The 14,198-nt window shown below is 54.2% G+C and overlaps 6 protein-coding genes across 6 annotated transcripts; 3 read left to right on the forward strand and 3 right to left on the reverse strand.

The window, feature by feature from the left end:
• Window positions 1–688: 688 nt before the first annotated feature.
• Window positions 689–3,456, reverse strand: VTJ04DRAFT_3981 (uncharacterized protein; the record flags this gene model as incomplete). The annotated part of the gene is made up of 4 exons (XM_069361940.1): window positions 689–973; window positions 1,988–2,427; window positions 2,498–3,205; window positions 3,288–3,456. The coding sequence occupies 4 exons, from the start codon at window positions 3,454–3,456 to the stop codon at window positions 689–691; spliced, it is 1,602 nt and encodes a 533-aa protein (XP_069222501.1).
• A 1,475-nt stretch (window positions 3,457–4,931) lies between these two features.
• Window positions 4,932–6,227, reverse strand: VTJ04DRAFT_3982 (uncharacterized protein; the record flags this gene model as incomplete). Its single annotated transcript, XM_069361941.1, has 2 exons — window positions 4,932–5,353; window positions 6,116–6,227. The coding sequence occupies 2 exons, from the start codon at window positions 6,225–6,227 to the stop codon at window positions 4,932–4,934; spliced, it is 534 nt and encodes a 177-aa protein (XP_069222502.1).
• A 1,659-nt stretch (window positions 6,228–7,886) lies between these two features.
• On the reverse strand, window positions 7,887–9,086 carry VTJ04DRAFT_3983 (uncharacterized protein; the record flags this gene model as incomplete). The annotated part of the gene is made up of 3 exons (XM_069361942.1): window positions 7,887–8,331; window positions 8,391–8,860; window positions 8,940–9,086. The coding sequence occupies 3 exons, from the start codon at window positions 9,084–9,086 to the stop codon at window positions 7,887–7,889; spliced, it is 1,062 nt and encodes a 353-aa protein (XP_069222503.1).
• A 718-nt stretch (window positions 9,087–9,804) lies between these two features.
• VTJ04DRAFT_3984 (uncharacterized protein) lies at window positions 9,805–10,194 on the forward strand (the record flags this gene model as incomplete). Its single annotated transcript, XM_069361943.1, has 2 exons — window positions 9,805–9,869; window positions 9,924–10,194. 2 exons carry the CDS (start codon window positions 9,805–9,807, stop codon window positions 10,192–10,194), a joined length of 336 nt encoding a protein of 111 aa, XP_069222504.1.
• Window positions 10,195–10,220: 26 nt separating this feature from the next.
• Window positions 10,221–12,058, forward strand: VTJ04DRAFT_3985 (uncharacterized protein; the record flags this gene model as incomplete). The annotated part of the gene is made up of 2 exons (XM_069361944.1): window positions 10,221–10,415; window positions 10,499–12,058. 2 exons carry the CDS (start codon window positions 10,221–10,223, stop codon window positions 12,056–12,058), a joined length of 1,755 nt encoding a protein of 584 aa, XP_069222505.1.
• Window positions 12,059–12,819: 761 nt separating this feature from the next.
• On the forward strand, window positions 12,820–14,198 carry VTJ04DRAFT_3986 (uncharacterized protein; the record flags this gene model as incomplete). Its single annotated transcript, XM_069361945.1, has 3 exons — window positions 12,820–12,895; window positions 13,394–13,638; window positions 13,986–14,198. 3 exons carry the CDS (start codon window positions 12,820–12,822, stop codon window positions 14,196–14,198), a joined length of 534 nt encoding a protein of 177 aa, XP_069222506.1.

Here is a 14,198-nt window from a genome sequence, read left to right on the forward strand (position 1 = left end):
TACTTGTGTGGAAGATCATGATCACAATGCGGGTGTAAAAGAGTTGTTGTCTCACGTCATCACAAGGCTGAAGGAAGATGGCGTAGAGCAGGTGATTCAGGGCGTTCTCGAGTTATACACTCGTCAGAAGCGTCCTTGGTCTCCCTTTTTGGAATTGCTTCAGCAATTCACCCAATCCTACACGGCGAATTCCAATATTAGCCGTCTCACTTCACTCGACGGGTCTCTCGAGAATCTCATCTCAAAAGCCTCGCGAAAGGCTACACATAGTGTGGGCAAGTTGAATATGAAGGGTATTCTCGATTGGACGCCACTGCATTATGCCGTCCTGGAGTCCGATGAGGAACTAGCACGCAGACTTCTACAACTCGGGGCTGATGTGAACGCCCGCGACACCCGAGGCCGAACGCCTCTACATTACGCTGTTGCCAGTAACCGGGATGGTGCTTCACACATCCAAATCCTCATTCACTATCGCGCTAAGATTGACGCTCGAGATTTGGAAGGCGTTACGCCATTGCACATGGCATGCATGTGCGATGACATCTCTGCATTGCGCACTTTGGTCGAGGCTGGGGCAGATATCCAAGCTCAAGACATGTTCCAATGTTCCCCCCTTCATTGGGCGGTCATGTCACAACTAAACACTGGGAAAAGTAGAACTGCCCACATCGAGTACCTGGTCAGCTCAGCGGGCGCCAACATCGAAGCAAGCGGGCTTGGCGGAAGGAGGCCATTTCATCTCGCTGCCTGCAGCAACGAAAAAGACCTTGTTGAGCTCTTTATCAAATTGGGCGCCGATACAAACCCATGTGGCGATGAGGGAGCCACTGCACTGCACCTTGCCGCCTTCAGAGGACAAGACGTCGACAAATCCATAATTAACAAAGGCATCGACATCGAAGCCGAAGACGATGACGGACAGACGCCACTCTACCAAGCCGTTTTGCATGGACACGAAAGCGTAGCCAAGCTTCTCATCAGTATGGGTGCGGAAAAGGAGACCAAAGACAACACCGGAAAGTCACTGCTCCACATCACCATCATCAAGAGGCCCGGGTCCCTATCGTTCATCAAATATCTCGTCGAAGAGTTGGGGTTGGATGTTGACGAAAGGGACCGCAAAGGTCGCCCACCGTTTGCCTACGCGTTGCGCCGCCGGGCAGATTTTGACACACTCCGGTATCTTCTCGGCCAACATGCTCGCAGAGACGAGATCACGGATCTCCATGCCTCGGACACATCCCCCCAGAGCTCGACACACACGAACTCATCGTCCAGACCTGGAGGCTCAAACGTCACTTCCAACACACCTTCCCAGGAAAGTACGATGATCTCCCGTCAGCAGGATGTCCCACAAGACTCAATTCTGGACCGATGCGTTTGCTATCTGTGTCCAAAAGACGAAGTTGCCAGACGGAACGGCTTTCCTCGACCTGGTGACTTGCAGAGCCACCTGGCGGAGCGTCACCGACTAGCACCATGGCACACGAGCCGATACCTCGAAGCGTTGAAGAGCTTGAAGACGGCATACCAAGTGATGAGCGTCGATGGTAGGTTCATTTAATAACTGTAATTACCACCAAAGTCATGGCCTTCAGGACTGACCTAAGGACTGTAGACACTGAAGCCACAGAGTCTGGTGTGGAGGACCATGTTCATTTCGAGGAGGCATGATGTCCGGTGTCGATTGAACTGGGAGGTCTAAGCGGTCCATGTTGCAAAGTCAGGACAGGATCAGTCGGGATGAGACCAAATTTCACATCTTCCCAGACAGTCTCTCATTGCAGTCAGTGAATAAAGTTAGATAGCACGAGGATTCTCAATCAGATAGCGGAGCTTTTTCCCAAGCTGAACGCAAAGGTCACAGGTAATAGGGGATTTCATGTATTTCTTTTCAGCATGAGCTGCAAGGGTATTTTCCATTTCTTTACCTGAATACATCAGAAACACAAACCTTGGAGCTCCGATGATCTCTAAACCGTACCAGGCACATGAGAGGTTTCTTCTCCCACAACACGAACACACGTTGGTCAAGCCAGTTATCCGTCGGATCACACAGCACCAAGTCGAACTGTACTAAGACATGTGCCAAGATCAACCGCATCTCATGCAGGGCCATGGTCTGGCCCAGGCATTCACGCGGACCGTAACCGAAAGGCTGCAATACATCATCATGGCGGTGCTTTCCATGGGCATAATAGGCCTCCTCTTTGCACGAAGTCTCGCTTTTTGCTAGCCACCGCTCGGGCAAAAATTCTTCTGGCGCTACGAAGTTGGCAGGGTTGTGGTATGTTGCGTAGTGGTTGACGGCCACTCGTGTCTCTGGAGAAACGAAATAGCCGTGGATCACCCTTCCTGGTGCTGATACCACGCGGGGTGCACCCACAGGAAAGGGTGGGTAAAGGCGGAGGGCCTCTTGAATACCTGTGGAGTTTCTGGTGGTTAATATTGGGGTGCTCGAGACGATTGAACTTGAGACGTGGACAGTACGAACATGCGTTGAGATACGGAAGCCCTGCGGCTGCTTCCATGGTGATGTCTTCGGGACTTTTGAACCGCTTACGCAGTTCCCGTGTCAAGATATCCAGCTTATGTGGATGGCGTACCAGGAGATAGGTCAACCCAGAGAGAGCCGTCCCCGTGGTCTCGCTGCCGGCCAGCATGAAGATACCAGCATGGCAATGCATCTCGTCCAAGGAGAGACTGCGATCACCCCGAGCGGACAAGACAAGGTTCCAAATGTCAGGCTTGTCAGACCCCCGAGCAAGGCGGGCGTCCACACAGTCAGCCGCAAATCGAAAGTGGCGATATTTTTTGTGGGTGACGACGCGAGGCTCGAAGCGCTCGAAGAGGTTCCGTAGGACCGGGTAGTAGTTGATCAACTGGGCAATAGGGATTGAACGGATCGAGTCAAGCACGGCTTGTACCCAGTCAGAGTATTGGTTTCCCTCGAGCTGACCCAGGGTGTTGCCGAAGGTGAGGTTGCCCATAATGTCGAATGTCGTGTATTGGTACAGCCGGACCATGTCCACTGGCTGGTTAGAAGACGCCACCTGGGCTAAGCGAGTCGCCAGAAGCTGCGCGTAGTGCTGAAAGAGAGGCTCCTGACTTTTGACCGCCCGGTCAGAGAACGCTGGAGCAAACAGACCACGATATCGACGGTGATTTTCGTGCGTTGGTACGCTGCCGATTCCATAGATGCCTTTTTGTTTGTTAGCAATGCTTCAATATGTTGGTCCTCGAGCGTCGATTCAAATGGGAAGGATGTGTTTGGCTCAACTCGCCATTAGCCGGCTTCATCCACCACTCCTTTGCCTTGCCATACTCCCTCCCACTGCCTTCCTGACGGCCATGAATCGCCTTCCACACTGCACCGCCTTCGTCATCAACAAAGCTCAGTGATTCCGGACTGTAGCGCACCACAGGACCGTATCGCAAATGCAGTTTGTGCATCCACTGAACCTCACGGCCTCTCAGGCAGGCGATCCAGAATGGAATGCGGCTGACTGCGCAATGTACTGGCCCGGGAAAACCAGCTAGCGGATGCAGAAGAGTTGAGTAAATGACGCTGGCCAAGAGATATGCCGTGACGAGCAAAGAAATGGCACCGACTCCGCTAGCTATTGGTGTCATAGATAATTCACTCTGGCTCATGAAGCCATCCAAGGAAGAGGGTGCCATGGATGGCATCGTGATGACAAGGTCTCGAACCGTCGCAGCTATTATTCAGGTACGGACACGGATTTTCGACGGCGTCAGCTTGTGCTCTCTTGAGGCCTGGTCGGTGTTGTGTACAATATAACTTGTCAAATGAATGACTTCAGCTTGTTAACTTGGTGAGTGTAGGAGTGGAATATCCCGTGGCCTGCTGTAAAAGCGGGGGTGGCTGGATGCGAGCCCTGACCTCACGGATCAGCACATAATGCAGGGCGGCGCGGCAGCTGGGCACGCGGCTGCTTGACTTGAATGTCAAAATCACGAAACTCAATGGATTGTGATAAGGGGTCAAAATTCGATTTCTTAACTCATCCATACACACACTGTGACGTCCGAGCGAGAAATGCATTCTTGTCACGTTGTAGGGGGCCGCCTCCCTTGTTCCTCCTCGCAACACAACAGACAGAAAACCCGTCAGAGATTCAGGCCTTCAAGTTTGGAAAGAGATCTTGGTAATTGGCAACCAAAGTTTGTCATCATTGAAGGGGTACAAGACATAAAATGGCTGGTTTCTGGTGTTGAGCACAGGCCCTTCCACCCCTCCCAGTCTGACCTCAACGCGGAGGCCTTGCCTCCAGCTGACGACGACGGTCTTGGGTGGAAACCTCGAAAACTCTTTCCAGTTCAACGTCTCCAAGTCTTTGGTAGCGTCGACGCCGATCGGGCGTTGAACTTGTAACCATAAATAGAGAGCTTGAAGCCCGGCGGAAGGATATCCAAACCACGGTCAGTGTCGAAGGTTAAGATGCCGGGATTGGGAGAGTTACTGGCTGGGGTTCGGAGTCTTGGCTGTGATCGCCGGTTGGCTTGCCCACGTAACCATCCGACGCCTCGAACAATTTGTTCTCGTACACACCAGCACTGCCCACAATCACGCCCTTCCTAGGCGTTTGTGGTTTCCGTCTGATCGTTATTATTAGACACCAAGAGGTGTTATGTAGGTTTCAGGTAACTCAACGTGCCAACGGCGAAACGTATCACAAAGGTTGGAGAAGCGCCCCTGTTCTGCCTTGAGGGAAGATACTGTCCATCTACCGCCGTTCTGTATCCTGCTGTGTTTGGGGAACCGCAGACAAGCGCGGAAAAGAATTACCCAGAGACTGAATCTTCGCCCTAACGCCACCGCAGCTGTATGTATAATCATTAATGTCCCTCCCAACGCCCATAATCAAGAGAAGCGAGTTACGACGGACCCATGGAGCGTCCGCTCCCTAATTTCCAGACGGCACCTTGATGGGGTCGGAAAGGCCCACAGACTCCCATGTCGGAATGCCCGTGTTCAGAGCATCCCCATTGTCTCCCCCGATACGAACCTCAACGCGCAAACGCGTGGCCCAACAAAGGACGACGTTTCCTGGCTCATAGTTGCGCACAAAATTGACCCGAATGTCCCTTTTGACGTCCAGGCCAAGCGGGGAGTTGAATCGGAAGCCAGAAGGATTCAGCTTCAGGCCACCAGAGTCCAAGGCAAGGAGGCCGTCGCTTCGTCCGCTTGATGGAGACTTGTTCAGACTAGGAGCAAGAATCCTAACCTCGTAGATTACTGCCTCCAGGGTCCATGACCGGTAAAGGGAAATGGTGAAGGGATATTCGATACGGTACAGGGCCCTGCGGTCAGTGTGGTCGAAGAAGGCTGTGAACGGCAGATATGTGCGGCTGCTGAGTATCTCCTCTTTGGCGATTGGGGTCTTGGGTTTGTGCCATCAATCGAGCTGATCTGGTCGTGGGATCTCTTCGAAGCTGATCTGCGGTACTAACTTCGGATCAAAGTCGGGAGCCACCTTCAGCAACGGTACCCAGGCGCTTTCTGCACCGGGTTGATCCCAACCCCCGTTGTTGATCCAAAAAGTCCCAGCAATAATGGGGACTTATCCTTCGGACCGGGAATAGCTGTCGTCCAAGCGCGGGAGAACTCGCCAGCATGACCACGGACCAAGGCGGCCGCCCCAAGTATCCCAGGCGCACCTCTCTTCGAATGCGCCCGGAGCGACTAGGTCTTTGCGTAGGCACCAGATATCGGGGTCTGTCTACGAAGCTGATGGATGAACTCTTGTTTCACGAACAAGGAACCCTAAGGCGACATAGCCCAGTGGTGGGACTGGCTCCCAGATGGTAACGTTCCCGACCTCGAGGACATCTAGTATTAATTAGAATCACTGTCAGCACCTGTCATTCAACGATTTGGCTGATTTAATAGAGTATGATGTCTTACGTTTGTGTGTCCAGGGCGGTGCTACAGGGGAGTTATGCACACTGTACCCTGGGAGGGGACCGACCAGGAGAGCGGCGTAATTGTTGTTGATGTCTCCGTAACCAGTAACCAGGACACTCCCAAGGGGCCGCATAACGTTGTTACTACCAGAGTTGAAGGTACCTGTCGGATGCTAAAAAGCACCATCCCTTTTTGAGCCCGTCCCTTTGTCGTTCCAACGGAACGCGAAGGCCGGTGTTAGGCCGACGAGCAGGTCACCAAACGCCCGGAAGTTAGTGCTGAGGGTGATCGGCATGGTGGAAGCTGAAAGCAACAACAAGAGTGTATCACGACAGGAAAAGCTATTTGTGTGCCAAGTTTCGATGGTGCCAGAGTGTACGATGTAAAGTTTTTAGAGTTCTTCCAGTTGACAGGAAGAAGTTGAGCAGAGAAACAAGATGAATTGTTGATTCAAGTTACCTCTGTATTAACGATTCCAAACCCAGAGTCCTGAGCACAAGTCTATTAACTGGAAAGGTGTTGGGCAGCAACGGGAAGCCAATGATTAAGTTCAAGGCTTAATTACAAGCTAGCACAACGTAGAGCCCTACTGTATATACTAATTCCATTTAATTACTCGCCTTCAGGATGGCTAGGCACAGACTTGGTGCAGTTGTAGTCCTCCAAGCAGCTGAAGACAAAAGTAGTGGGGTCAACATGCCACAGCACACAACACGATTGCGCAATAACTTCAAACCTTTCAACTTCACACAACACCACAGCATCGGCTGGCCTCGGTCCCGGGATGACGGGGTGATAATGTGATTGAAACTGTGAGAGGGTTTGTTTCTGTTGCAGAGTTGCCGCTGCTCTGGGTTGTATTGAGGCTTTCTTTTTTTCATACTCTACGTCCAATGAGCTTCCAAAGCGGCCAACACGTTCCGGCGTTCTGGCACGATTTTCTCGGCAACGTTGTGTGACGTTACCTTTAGTTCTGCAACCTCCGGCAGGACCCTGGCCCGGCATTGTTTTTTTCGGGGCGGAGGAGACACCATAGGAGGTCAGCTTCTGGATCAATGTCACCTAACCCCTGGCCCCTCTACTCTGGGCCTTCAACCGTCGCCGATCAACTCGCCAAAGCTGGCCGAGCTCGGAACCCCAACCGAGAAGAATGGCTCATGAGTTTGTCGAGTCGAGAGATAACGTGATTGCGTGACGGTGTCCAGCCGATAGCCTGGTTGTTGACAATCTCCCGCGGCTGGACCAAGACCAATAGAACATCCCAGACTCATCTTGCAGACAGAAGCAAGCCGTGTCTTCATCATTTCCTGTCCATTGTGATAGCGCTGGCTACTCAGTTGTGCAGAGGCAAATGTCTGGATGGCACGTTTATTTTGCTTTTCTGGATATTGGTTGCCTCTCCCCCGTCTCAAGTCTGCATACATAGTGCCATGCACGAGTCCAGAACGAACCAACGAAAGTTGAAAAGTCCTCTTTATACCTGGGTACTCTACACTGTGTCATACTCCGTATGCGCATGGTAATTCGTGGCAGAAGAAAAACAAGAGAAGAAAGAACCCCTGACTCCGACCTCTATCCCCGTCATTGACATGATCCAAAGTTCCAGCCATGTTGCTGTGTACTTGTGTGTCGTGCTGTTGTGTACATATGTCCTGCATCCCAAACACCAAGTCCTTCCGGGATCTTCAGGTCCAGAATGCCCCGTTTGTCTCTACTGATACTGGTAATGGCAAGAATCCCGCCGATCAGGCGATTTTCTTTCCTCCTGGGGAAACAAAACAGAGTGGCGTCTCTGCATTCCTCGAGGCTGGACGCCATCCCCATACGCCACCCGCCACCCGTCAGCCATCCCGTCTTGGGAGCCATGCAGCCGGGTATGCAGCCTCATGCATTTCCGGGGGGACGGTCCGCAACTCACACGGAGCGCTCCGTCTACGGAGTAGTGTACGGTCCTTCAGCACATCTCCCTCCGCGACACCTGTTGCCCCCCTGGAATTCCCTGGCCAGCGCCCTGAGAAACGTCGTTGGCAGACCAGGTATCGTACTCGACCGTGAAGGCGTCGGTGCGGCGAACAATGCCGTGCTTGAGAGGCTGGACGTCACGGTCGCTGCTCTGGTCGGCGTCCGTGTCGGCACCGCCCTTGGCGTCGGCCCGGCTGCCCAGCTTGTTGTGAGTCGCACGGCTCGAGAAACCGCTGAGCCCGTACGACTCCTTGGTGCCCCTGGAGGAGCGCATACGGCGCACCAGAGGACGCAGGAATGGCACCGAGCAGGCGATGAAGGTAGCGCACACCTCGGCCACGAGCCAAATGAGAACGATGGCCGTGCTGTGGGTGAAGTCGGCGCTGCGGGAAACGCTGGGGATGGTGGTTGCCTTGTAAAGGCCCACGACGCCGGCCCTAAGATGGGAGAGTTAGTGAATTGAGTTGGACTTTGCAAGATTTTGAGAAGCACTTACACAATACCGCAGCTCATTGAGAAAATGATACCAGCCTTCTCACGGTTCTTCATCTGAAGCTTCCAAATGACCAGGCTCGGGAAGGCTGTGAGGACCAGATCCATGAATGCCGAATACGCCGCGGCGTACACGGCGAGGGCGATGACGGAGTCATTGTTGATGCAACCCGGCTTCGGAGGGACGCCACATTGATAAAACTGGACGATGGCAATGCTCATCATGGACCCGTTGATGGTGATGAGCATGAACCACAGCGCCGCTTTTTGCCATGCCTTGGTCACAAGGCGAAGCATCGTGATGATGAACGACGACTTGGATGTGTTGACGGAAATGATGCCGAAGAACTGCATGATGGGGAACCAGTACATGAGTTTTGGGAAGTCATTGACAAGGTCGATTTCGGTGAAGTGCTTTCCGAGGCCGAAGGTGGTCATCCAGATAGACAGGCCAACATAGATCATGTAGACGGTCTAGTAAGAAAACGGGTCAGCATTGTATGCCCACAACATGGACTGATGGCATCGAGGCTAAATCGCATTGAAGACGTACATAGGCAAGAAGTAGAATAACATCGTCCAAGCCCAGCTTGGTGCTCATCTGGCGCTTGCACCAGAACCGCAGGCACATAAGGACAGTAGCCACCGAAGTCAACACCACGGTGGTGATGATCATGGGAGGCGCGTTATCGTCAGCCATCTTGACGATTGTCCCTGCTGTCGACAACAAGTCTCAGAGTCTTGAATCGAGGAGGAAAGCAGTTGGATAGGAAGTCGACAATCAAAGATGTCCTCGACAACGGCCTCCTCGTCGAAACTCGAGGAGGAAGCGGCAAGGTTTAAAGCAGAATCTCCTTGGGAAAAAAGCACTCCACTTTTGCCCATCACTTCCATGACCTGCAATAGTGAGACTGTTATTATTTGACAGAGGTTTTCTTGAGACTGTGGACTCTGTGGTGACATTGCAACGGCCAGATTTTCATCCATGTCCAGAGCCCAGATTGTCCTCCCCCCTGGCCCGGTTGTTTTGATACTACCACCCCGAGGAGAATACGTTCCATCACTCAGCGGCTCTTCCGCAATGCCTTGAGGATTTCCCAATTCTTGCCGTACATGCAGATCAGCAAGCAGTCCAAGACGCCACCCAGGCTTCAGAGAGGCCGCTCCCGCGGAGCCGCCTCGGGGGTATCAGCCCGCTTGTCTCGGATAGTGTGCCTCTCGAGAGGATATGTGGGGGTCTATCAAATGTAACTGGCGAGCAAATTCCAAGTAAAGCAACAGTCGCAGCTCCAGGTCCCTTGTCTCTTGCAGTCATTGCCCCGCCAGTCCGTCGGGTCTCGTACTGTGAGAGATGTACAATGTTGCAATCTGCGCTCTGCGAGTTGACGTCTCACCTTCAATGACCCAATCGGATGCCAATGTCAGCCTCCCCGTCGACCCCTGCCATGATACCACAGCACCAAGGAGTGGCAACAGACTTAAGGTCATGCATATCTTGGATCCCCTTTCACAGTCTTGGAGCTCCACTGAAATGTAGTCGGACCGCCCTTGTCGTTTGCTTTTCAACGTTTCCTCCCGCTGCTCGAGGTTCGGGAGTTGCTGAATTGTCGTCTTCAGCGGCAAAATTGTGTGGGGAGTCGACTGCTCGTTTCTCCCCCCTTGTGTCTTGTTTCAAGAGTTACCCATTCTTTTGTCCACTCGGCCATCATCAGTGGTTCTCTAGCTCTGGTCCAGGAAGCTGTTACGAAGAGCTTTGTCCAGCACCTCGACGGATCACCGCGGAATACTTGACCCTCATCTTCGCCTAAAACGACACGGCAACGAAACGGCCAAGATGGGTGCCGTGGTTTCTTCACTCCAACAAAACCCCGTCTTCGTCGTGGCGGCGCTGGTAACGCTGTACCTTGCGTACCGCGCTCTGCTGCCACGGCCGATTCCCGGCATCCCGTACAACCGGGGTGCCGCAAAGAGCATTCTCGGAGATGTCCCCGAGATGGTACGCTATGTGATGCGTACCAAGTTGATCTATGTAAGACATTCACCAAACCGATCTGATGCTGAGAGCTAGAAAGCAGGGGCCAGGAGCAATGGCGACTAACATCTGGCGTGCAGTGCTGGCTCACCTCTCTGACCGTGCGGCACCAAAGCCCCATCGTCCAGGTGTTTGTCAACATCGGTAGCCTACCGTGGGTTGTCGTCACCGACCCGTATGAGAGTCAAGACATCCTGCTGCGTCGGACCAAGGAGTTCGACCGCAGCGGCTTCTTCGGGGATGTTGTTGGCGGGATTCTGCCCGAGCAGCACATCTCGTATCTGTCGACAGATCCTCATTTCAAGAACCAACGGGCGCTGATCAATCATTTGATGGCGCCGACCTTCGTCACCACAATCCTGGGCCCTCGCCTCTACCAGTCCGCATCGACAATGATCCGGGTATGGAAGCGCAAATGTGAACTCGCCAATGGCCGACCTTTCAAGGCCCATCATGACATCGTTTACATGGCTCTCGACACCATCTTCATGGCAATGTTCGGCCATCCAGAGGAGGAGTCCATCACAACGAAGCGGCTGCTCGCCATGGAGGATTTCGTCCCACCAAAGACTGAGAACAGCAACCTCGACGATGTCATGGAGTTCCCAGAACCACCGCTTGCCGACGTCTTCGCGGCCGCCCTGACGCTGGGTGATTCCCTGACCGATGTCCAAATGTCTCCCGCTCCACGACTCACCTCCTGGGTCCTGCGGCAGTTCCCCTACATGAAGAAAGCCATCGCCACCAAGGACAAGTACATCCACGACCGGGTGCTCGAGAACGTCGCTCTCATCGAAGAAGCCGAGCGCACCGGCACTCGCGAGGAGCCCCGCACCGCGCTGCACTCGGTCCTCCTCCGCGAGCGCGACATGGCCGCCAAGGAGGGCCGTCCGCCCGCCTACACCAAGCGCGGCATCGCCGATGAGTTCTTCGGCTTCATGATCGCTGGCCACGACACCTCCGCCACGACGGCCGCCTGGGGCGTCAAGTACCTGGCCGACAACCCGCAGGTGCAGGACCGTCTGCGCGCGAACCTGCGCGCCGCGTTCCCCGAGGCCGCGCGCGAGGGTCGCGCCCCAACGTACGCCGAGTTGTCGAGCGCCCTTGCGCACGCGCAGCTGCCGTACCTGGACGCCGTCATTGAAGAAATCCTGCGGCACGCCAACACCATCGCATTTGTGGTGCGGCGCGCGCAGTGCGACACGACCGTGCTGGGCCGCCACATCCCCAAGGGCACCGACGTTTTCTTCGCGGCCAACGGCGCGTACTACCTGCAACCCGGCATGAAGGTATCGGATGACGAGCGCAGCCCGGGAGCGCGGTCGGGTAAGCCCGGGTTGACGGGCCTGTGGGATGACGCCGACTGCGGCGAATTCAAGCCTGAGAGGTGGTTGAAGAAGGATGATGAGGGTAAGGAGGTGTTTGACCCCCTGGCGGGCCCAACGCTTGCCTTTGGTCTTGGGCAGCGGGGATGCTTCGGCAAGCGGTTTGCTCTGCATGGGCTGAAGATCCAGTTTGCCTTGATGATCTGGCACTTTGAGCTGCTCAAGACCCCGGCAGATCTAAGCGGGTACGATGCTGTCCAGCGGTTCGCCCGCGAGCCGAAGCAGTGCTACGTCCGGTTGAAGCTGGTCGAGTGATGGGACGGTGGGATCTCGGAGTTTGGAAGTAGACAGGAGGTTTGCTCTGTGGGGAAGTAACTGTACGGTGCTGCGAGGTAGTATAGTCAGAAGTTGCGTAATTCGTACCTATTTCTTTTTTGATTCACGCAACTTCCAGCATGTTTGTCGTCAATCCCTTCGAAGTAAGTATCTGTCGAGTTGCCTAGAGCAGAGAGAAACGGCGTCGTCAACGACCATTGATGGATCTCCAAGCACCATTCCCGTTCTGCGCTAAGTCAACTCCATCACGAAACTCGGGGAGCGCGGTGGCAGCATCCGGAGAGACTTGGCTCTGTTTAGTGGCGGATAACTAAACCTAAACTTGTCGTCGCGAGAGGGGTCCGGATTGGTGCGGGAAGCGAATGAAAAAGAAACGGGTTCACGGCGCTAAGTATCGGGACAGGGGAGGCTGTCGGCAGGCCGGAAAAGGGGTCTCCTCGGCGGCGGGACCAGTGGACACTCGGGGTGCCATCGCTTCCGGTGGCCCCCCGCGCTGCTCCACGCAGCCCCTGAATCACCGAAACCCTACTCCATCCAACGGTTTGGAGGCCAGCAACTTTAGTGTTTGCTTTTGATCCGGATCTTCGCTGAGTTTACCGACAAAATCCACCACCACAAGAAGATCTGCGCCGACTAAACTTCGCGGGTCACGGCTCATTGACGATCACTCGGTCCATCTCCAAGCATTTACGTACAGTACAAACTGTACTGCCGAGCCTCCAAGGATCCAACTCGGAAACATGCCGGCATCCGACGATCTAGCCTCCACGGCGCGCCGAATTCTAAGCGACGCTGCCGAGCGCATCGCCAGACACTGTATGTACGCGCAATCCCAAGCCCCTATCCATGCTACCGTCAAGCCTCCACCTGTACCAGCTTCCAAGAGGGTTCTGGACACCAGCCGAAGTGGCTCGCCTAGCATCAAAGCTTCGTTCGGAGACCCGTGCCGAACCTACGTTTGCAAGTGCCGACGAGACGTTCGCGGTCCACCAGTCCTCAAGGTCCTCGCCCGTCCTCGCATCTCGGAGAGATCACGGCATCAAAGTCACCTCTCCTTTTGCTTATGGAGGGACCTGAAGCTCTCTATCCCGTCTCAACCCCACGGTCCCCTTCTACCATAGCCCCCCATCATCAGCATCAGCATCACCCACCACTACCACCTCTACCACCACACCTCATGTCCATCTCAAGCAACCCCCAAGCAACAAAAGTCCCAGGCTTCCCAGGCTCCCAAACCTGAACCAATCCCCGCCTCCAGATCAACACTCCCCAAACCCCAAGCAATACCAAGCTAAACAAAAGAAAAAAACACAGGGAAGTGGCCCCGCAGCAGTGGCAACAATGATGCCGCCGAGAGCAACAACCACAACTCCAAGGCGGCCACGAGGGTGGTCTTGCTGCGCGCCGTCGCCAACGCGACGCAGTTTGTTTCTGCCTTGTTGGTGAACAACAGCGTGTCGTGGGCAATGTTGACGGTGGCGGACCAGCTGGTGGTGATGTGGGCTGTGAGTTTCGTGGCGGAACAGAAGGGCGAGAGGAGGGTGTGTGGGGTTGAAGTGGTGAGTTTTCTTATTCTCCCCGTTGAACTGCATACTACATGATCTTTACTGTGTAGTCCCCCGTACTTGCTTCTTTTCTCTATCACATTTCTGGAACTTGTTCTGTTTTGCCTCCTTGCATCTCTCGTGTTGGTTTCTTTTTTGATGGTCGCTGCGTTGGCCCATTGCCTCCGTCGACCTCTGCATCTGTGTCTTTCATCCTCCAATCTCCTCACCTTCTCGCAAATTAGCCTTGGCATTCCTTGCCTGTCCTTCCAGCCAGATCCCCCAGTCCCAGTCTCAGTCCAACCTTGACGAAAAGTCCGTTTACTAACCACTGCGATTACCTATGTCCTCTGAATCTTCAGGGAGAACGTTTCTTCGAGATCTTTCTTGACATCTACGTCATTTTGCACGCCTTGTTCCTCGTCTTCTTCGTGGGACTCGTTGTCAGCATTGCCTGGTTCTTTGGGTACACGGGCGCCTATCCGCTGCTCGCGCTTGGTCTGATCCTGCTTCCCGTGGCGTGGTTGGCGTCGCAGGGTGAAGCGGATGGGGAGGGCAGTTTGGTGCTGCCTTGA

Source organism: Mycothermus thermophilus, assembly GCF_041956435.1.
Source record: "Mycothermus thermophilus strain CBS 625.91 unplaced genomic scaffold VTJ04scaffold_2, whole genome shotgun sequence".
Taxonomy (NCBI): domain Eukaryota; kingdom Fungi; phylum Ascomycota; class Sordariomycetes; order Sordariales; family Chaetomiaceae; genus Mycothermus; species Mycothermus thermophilus.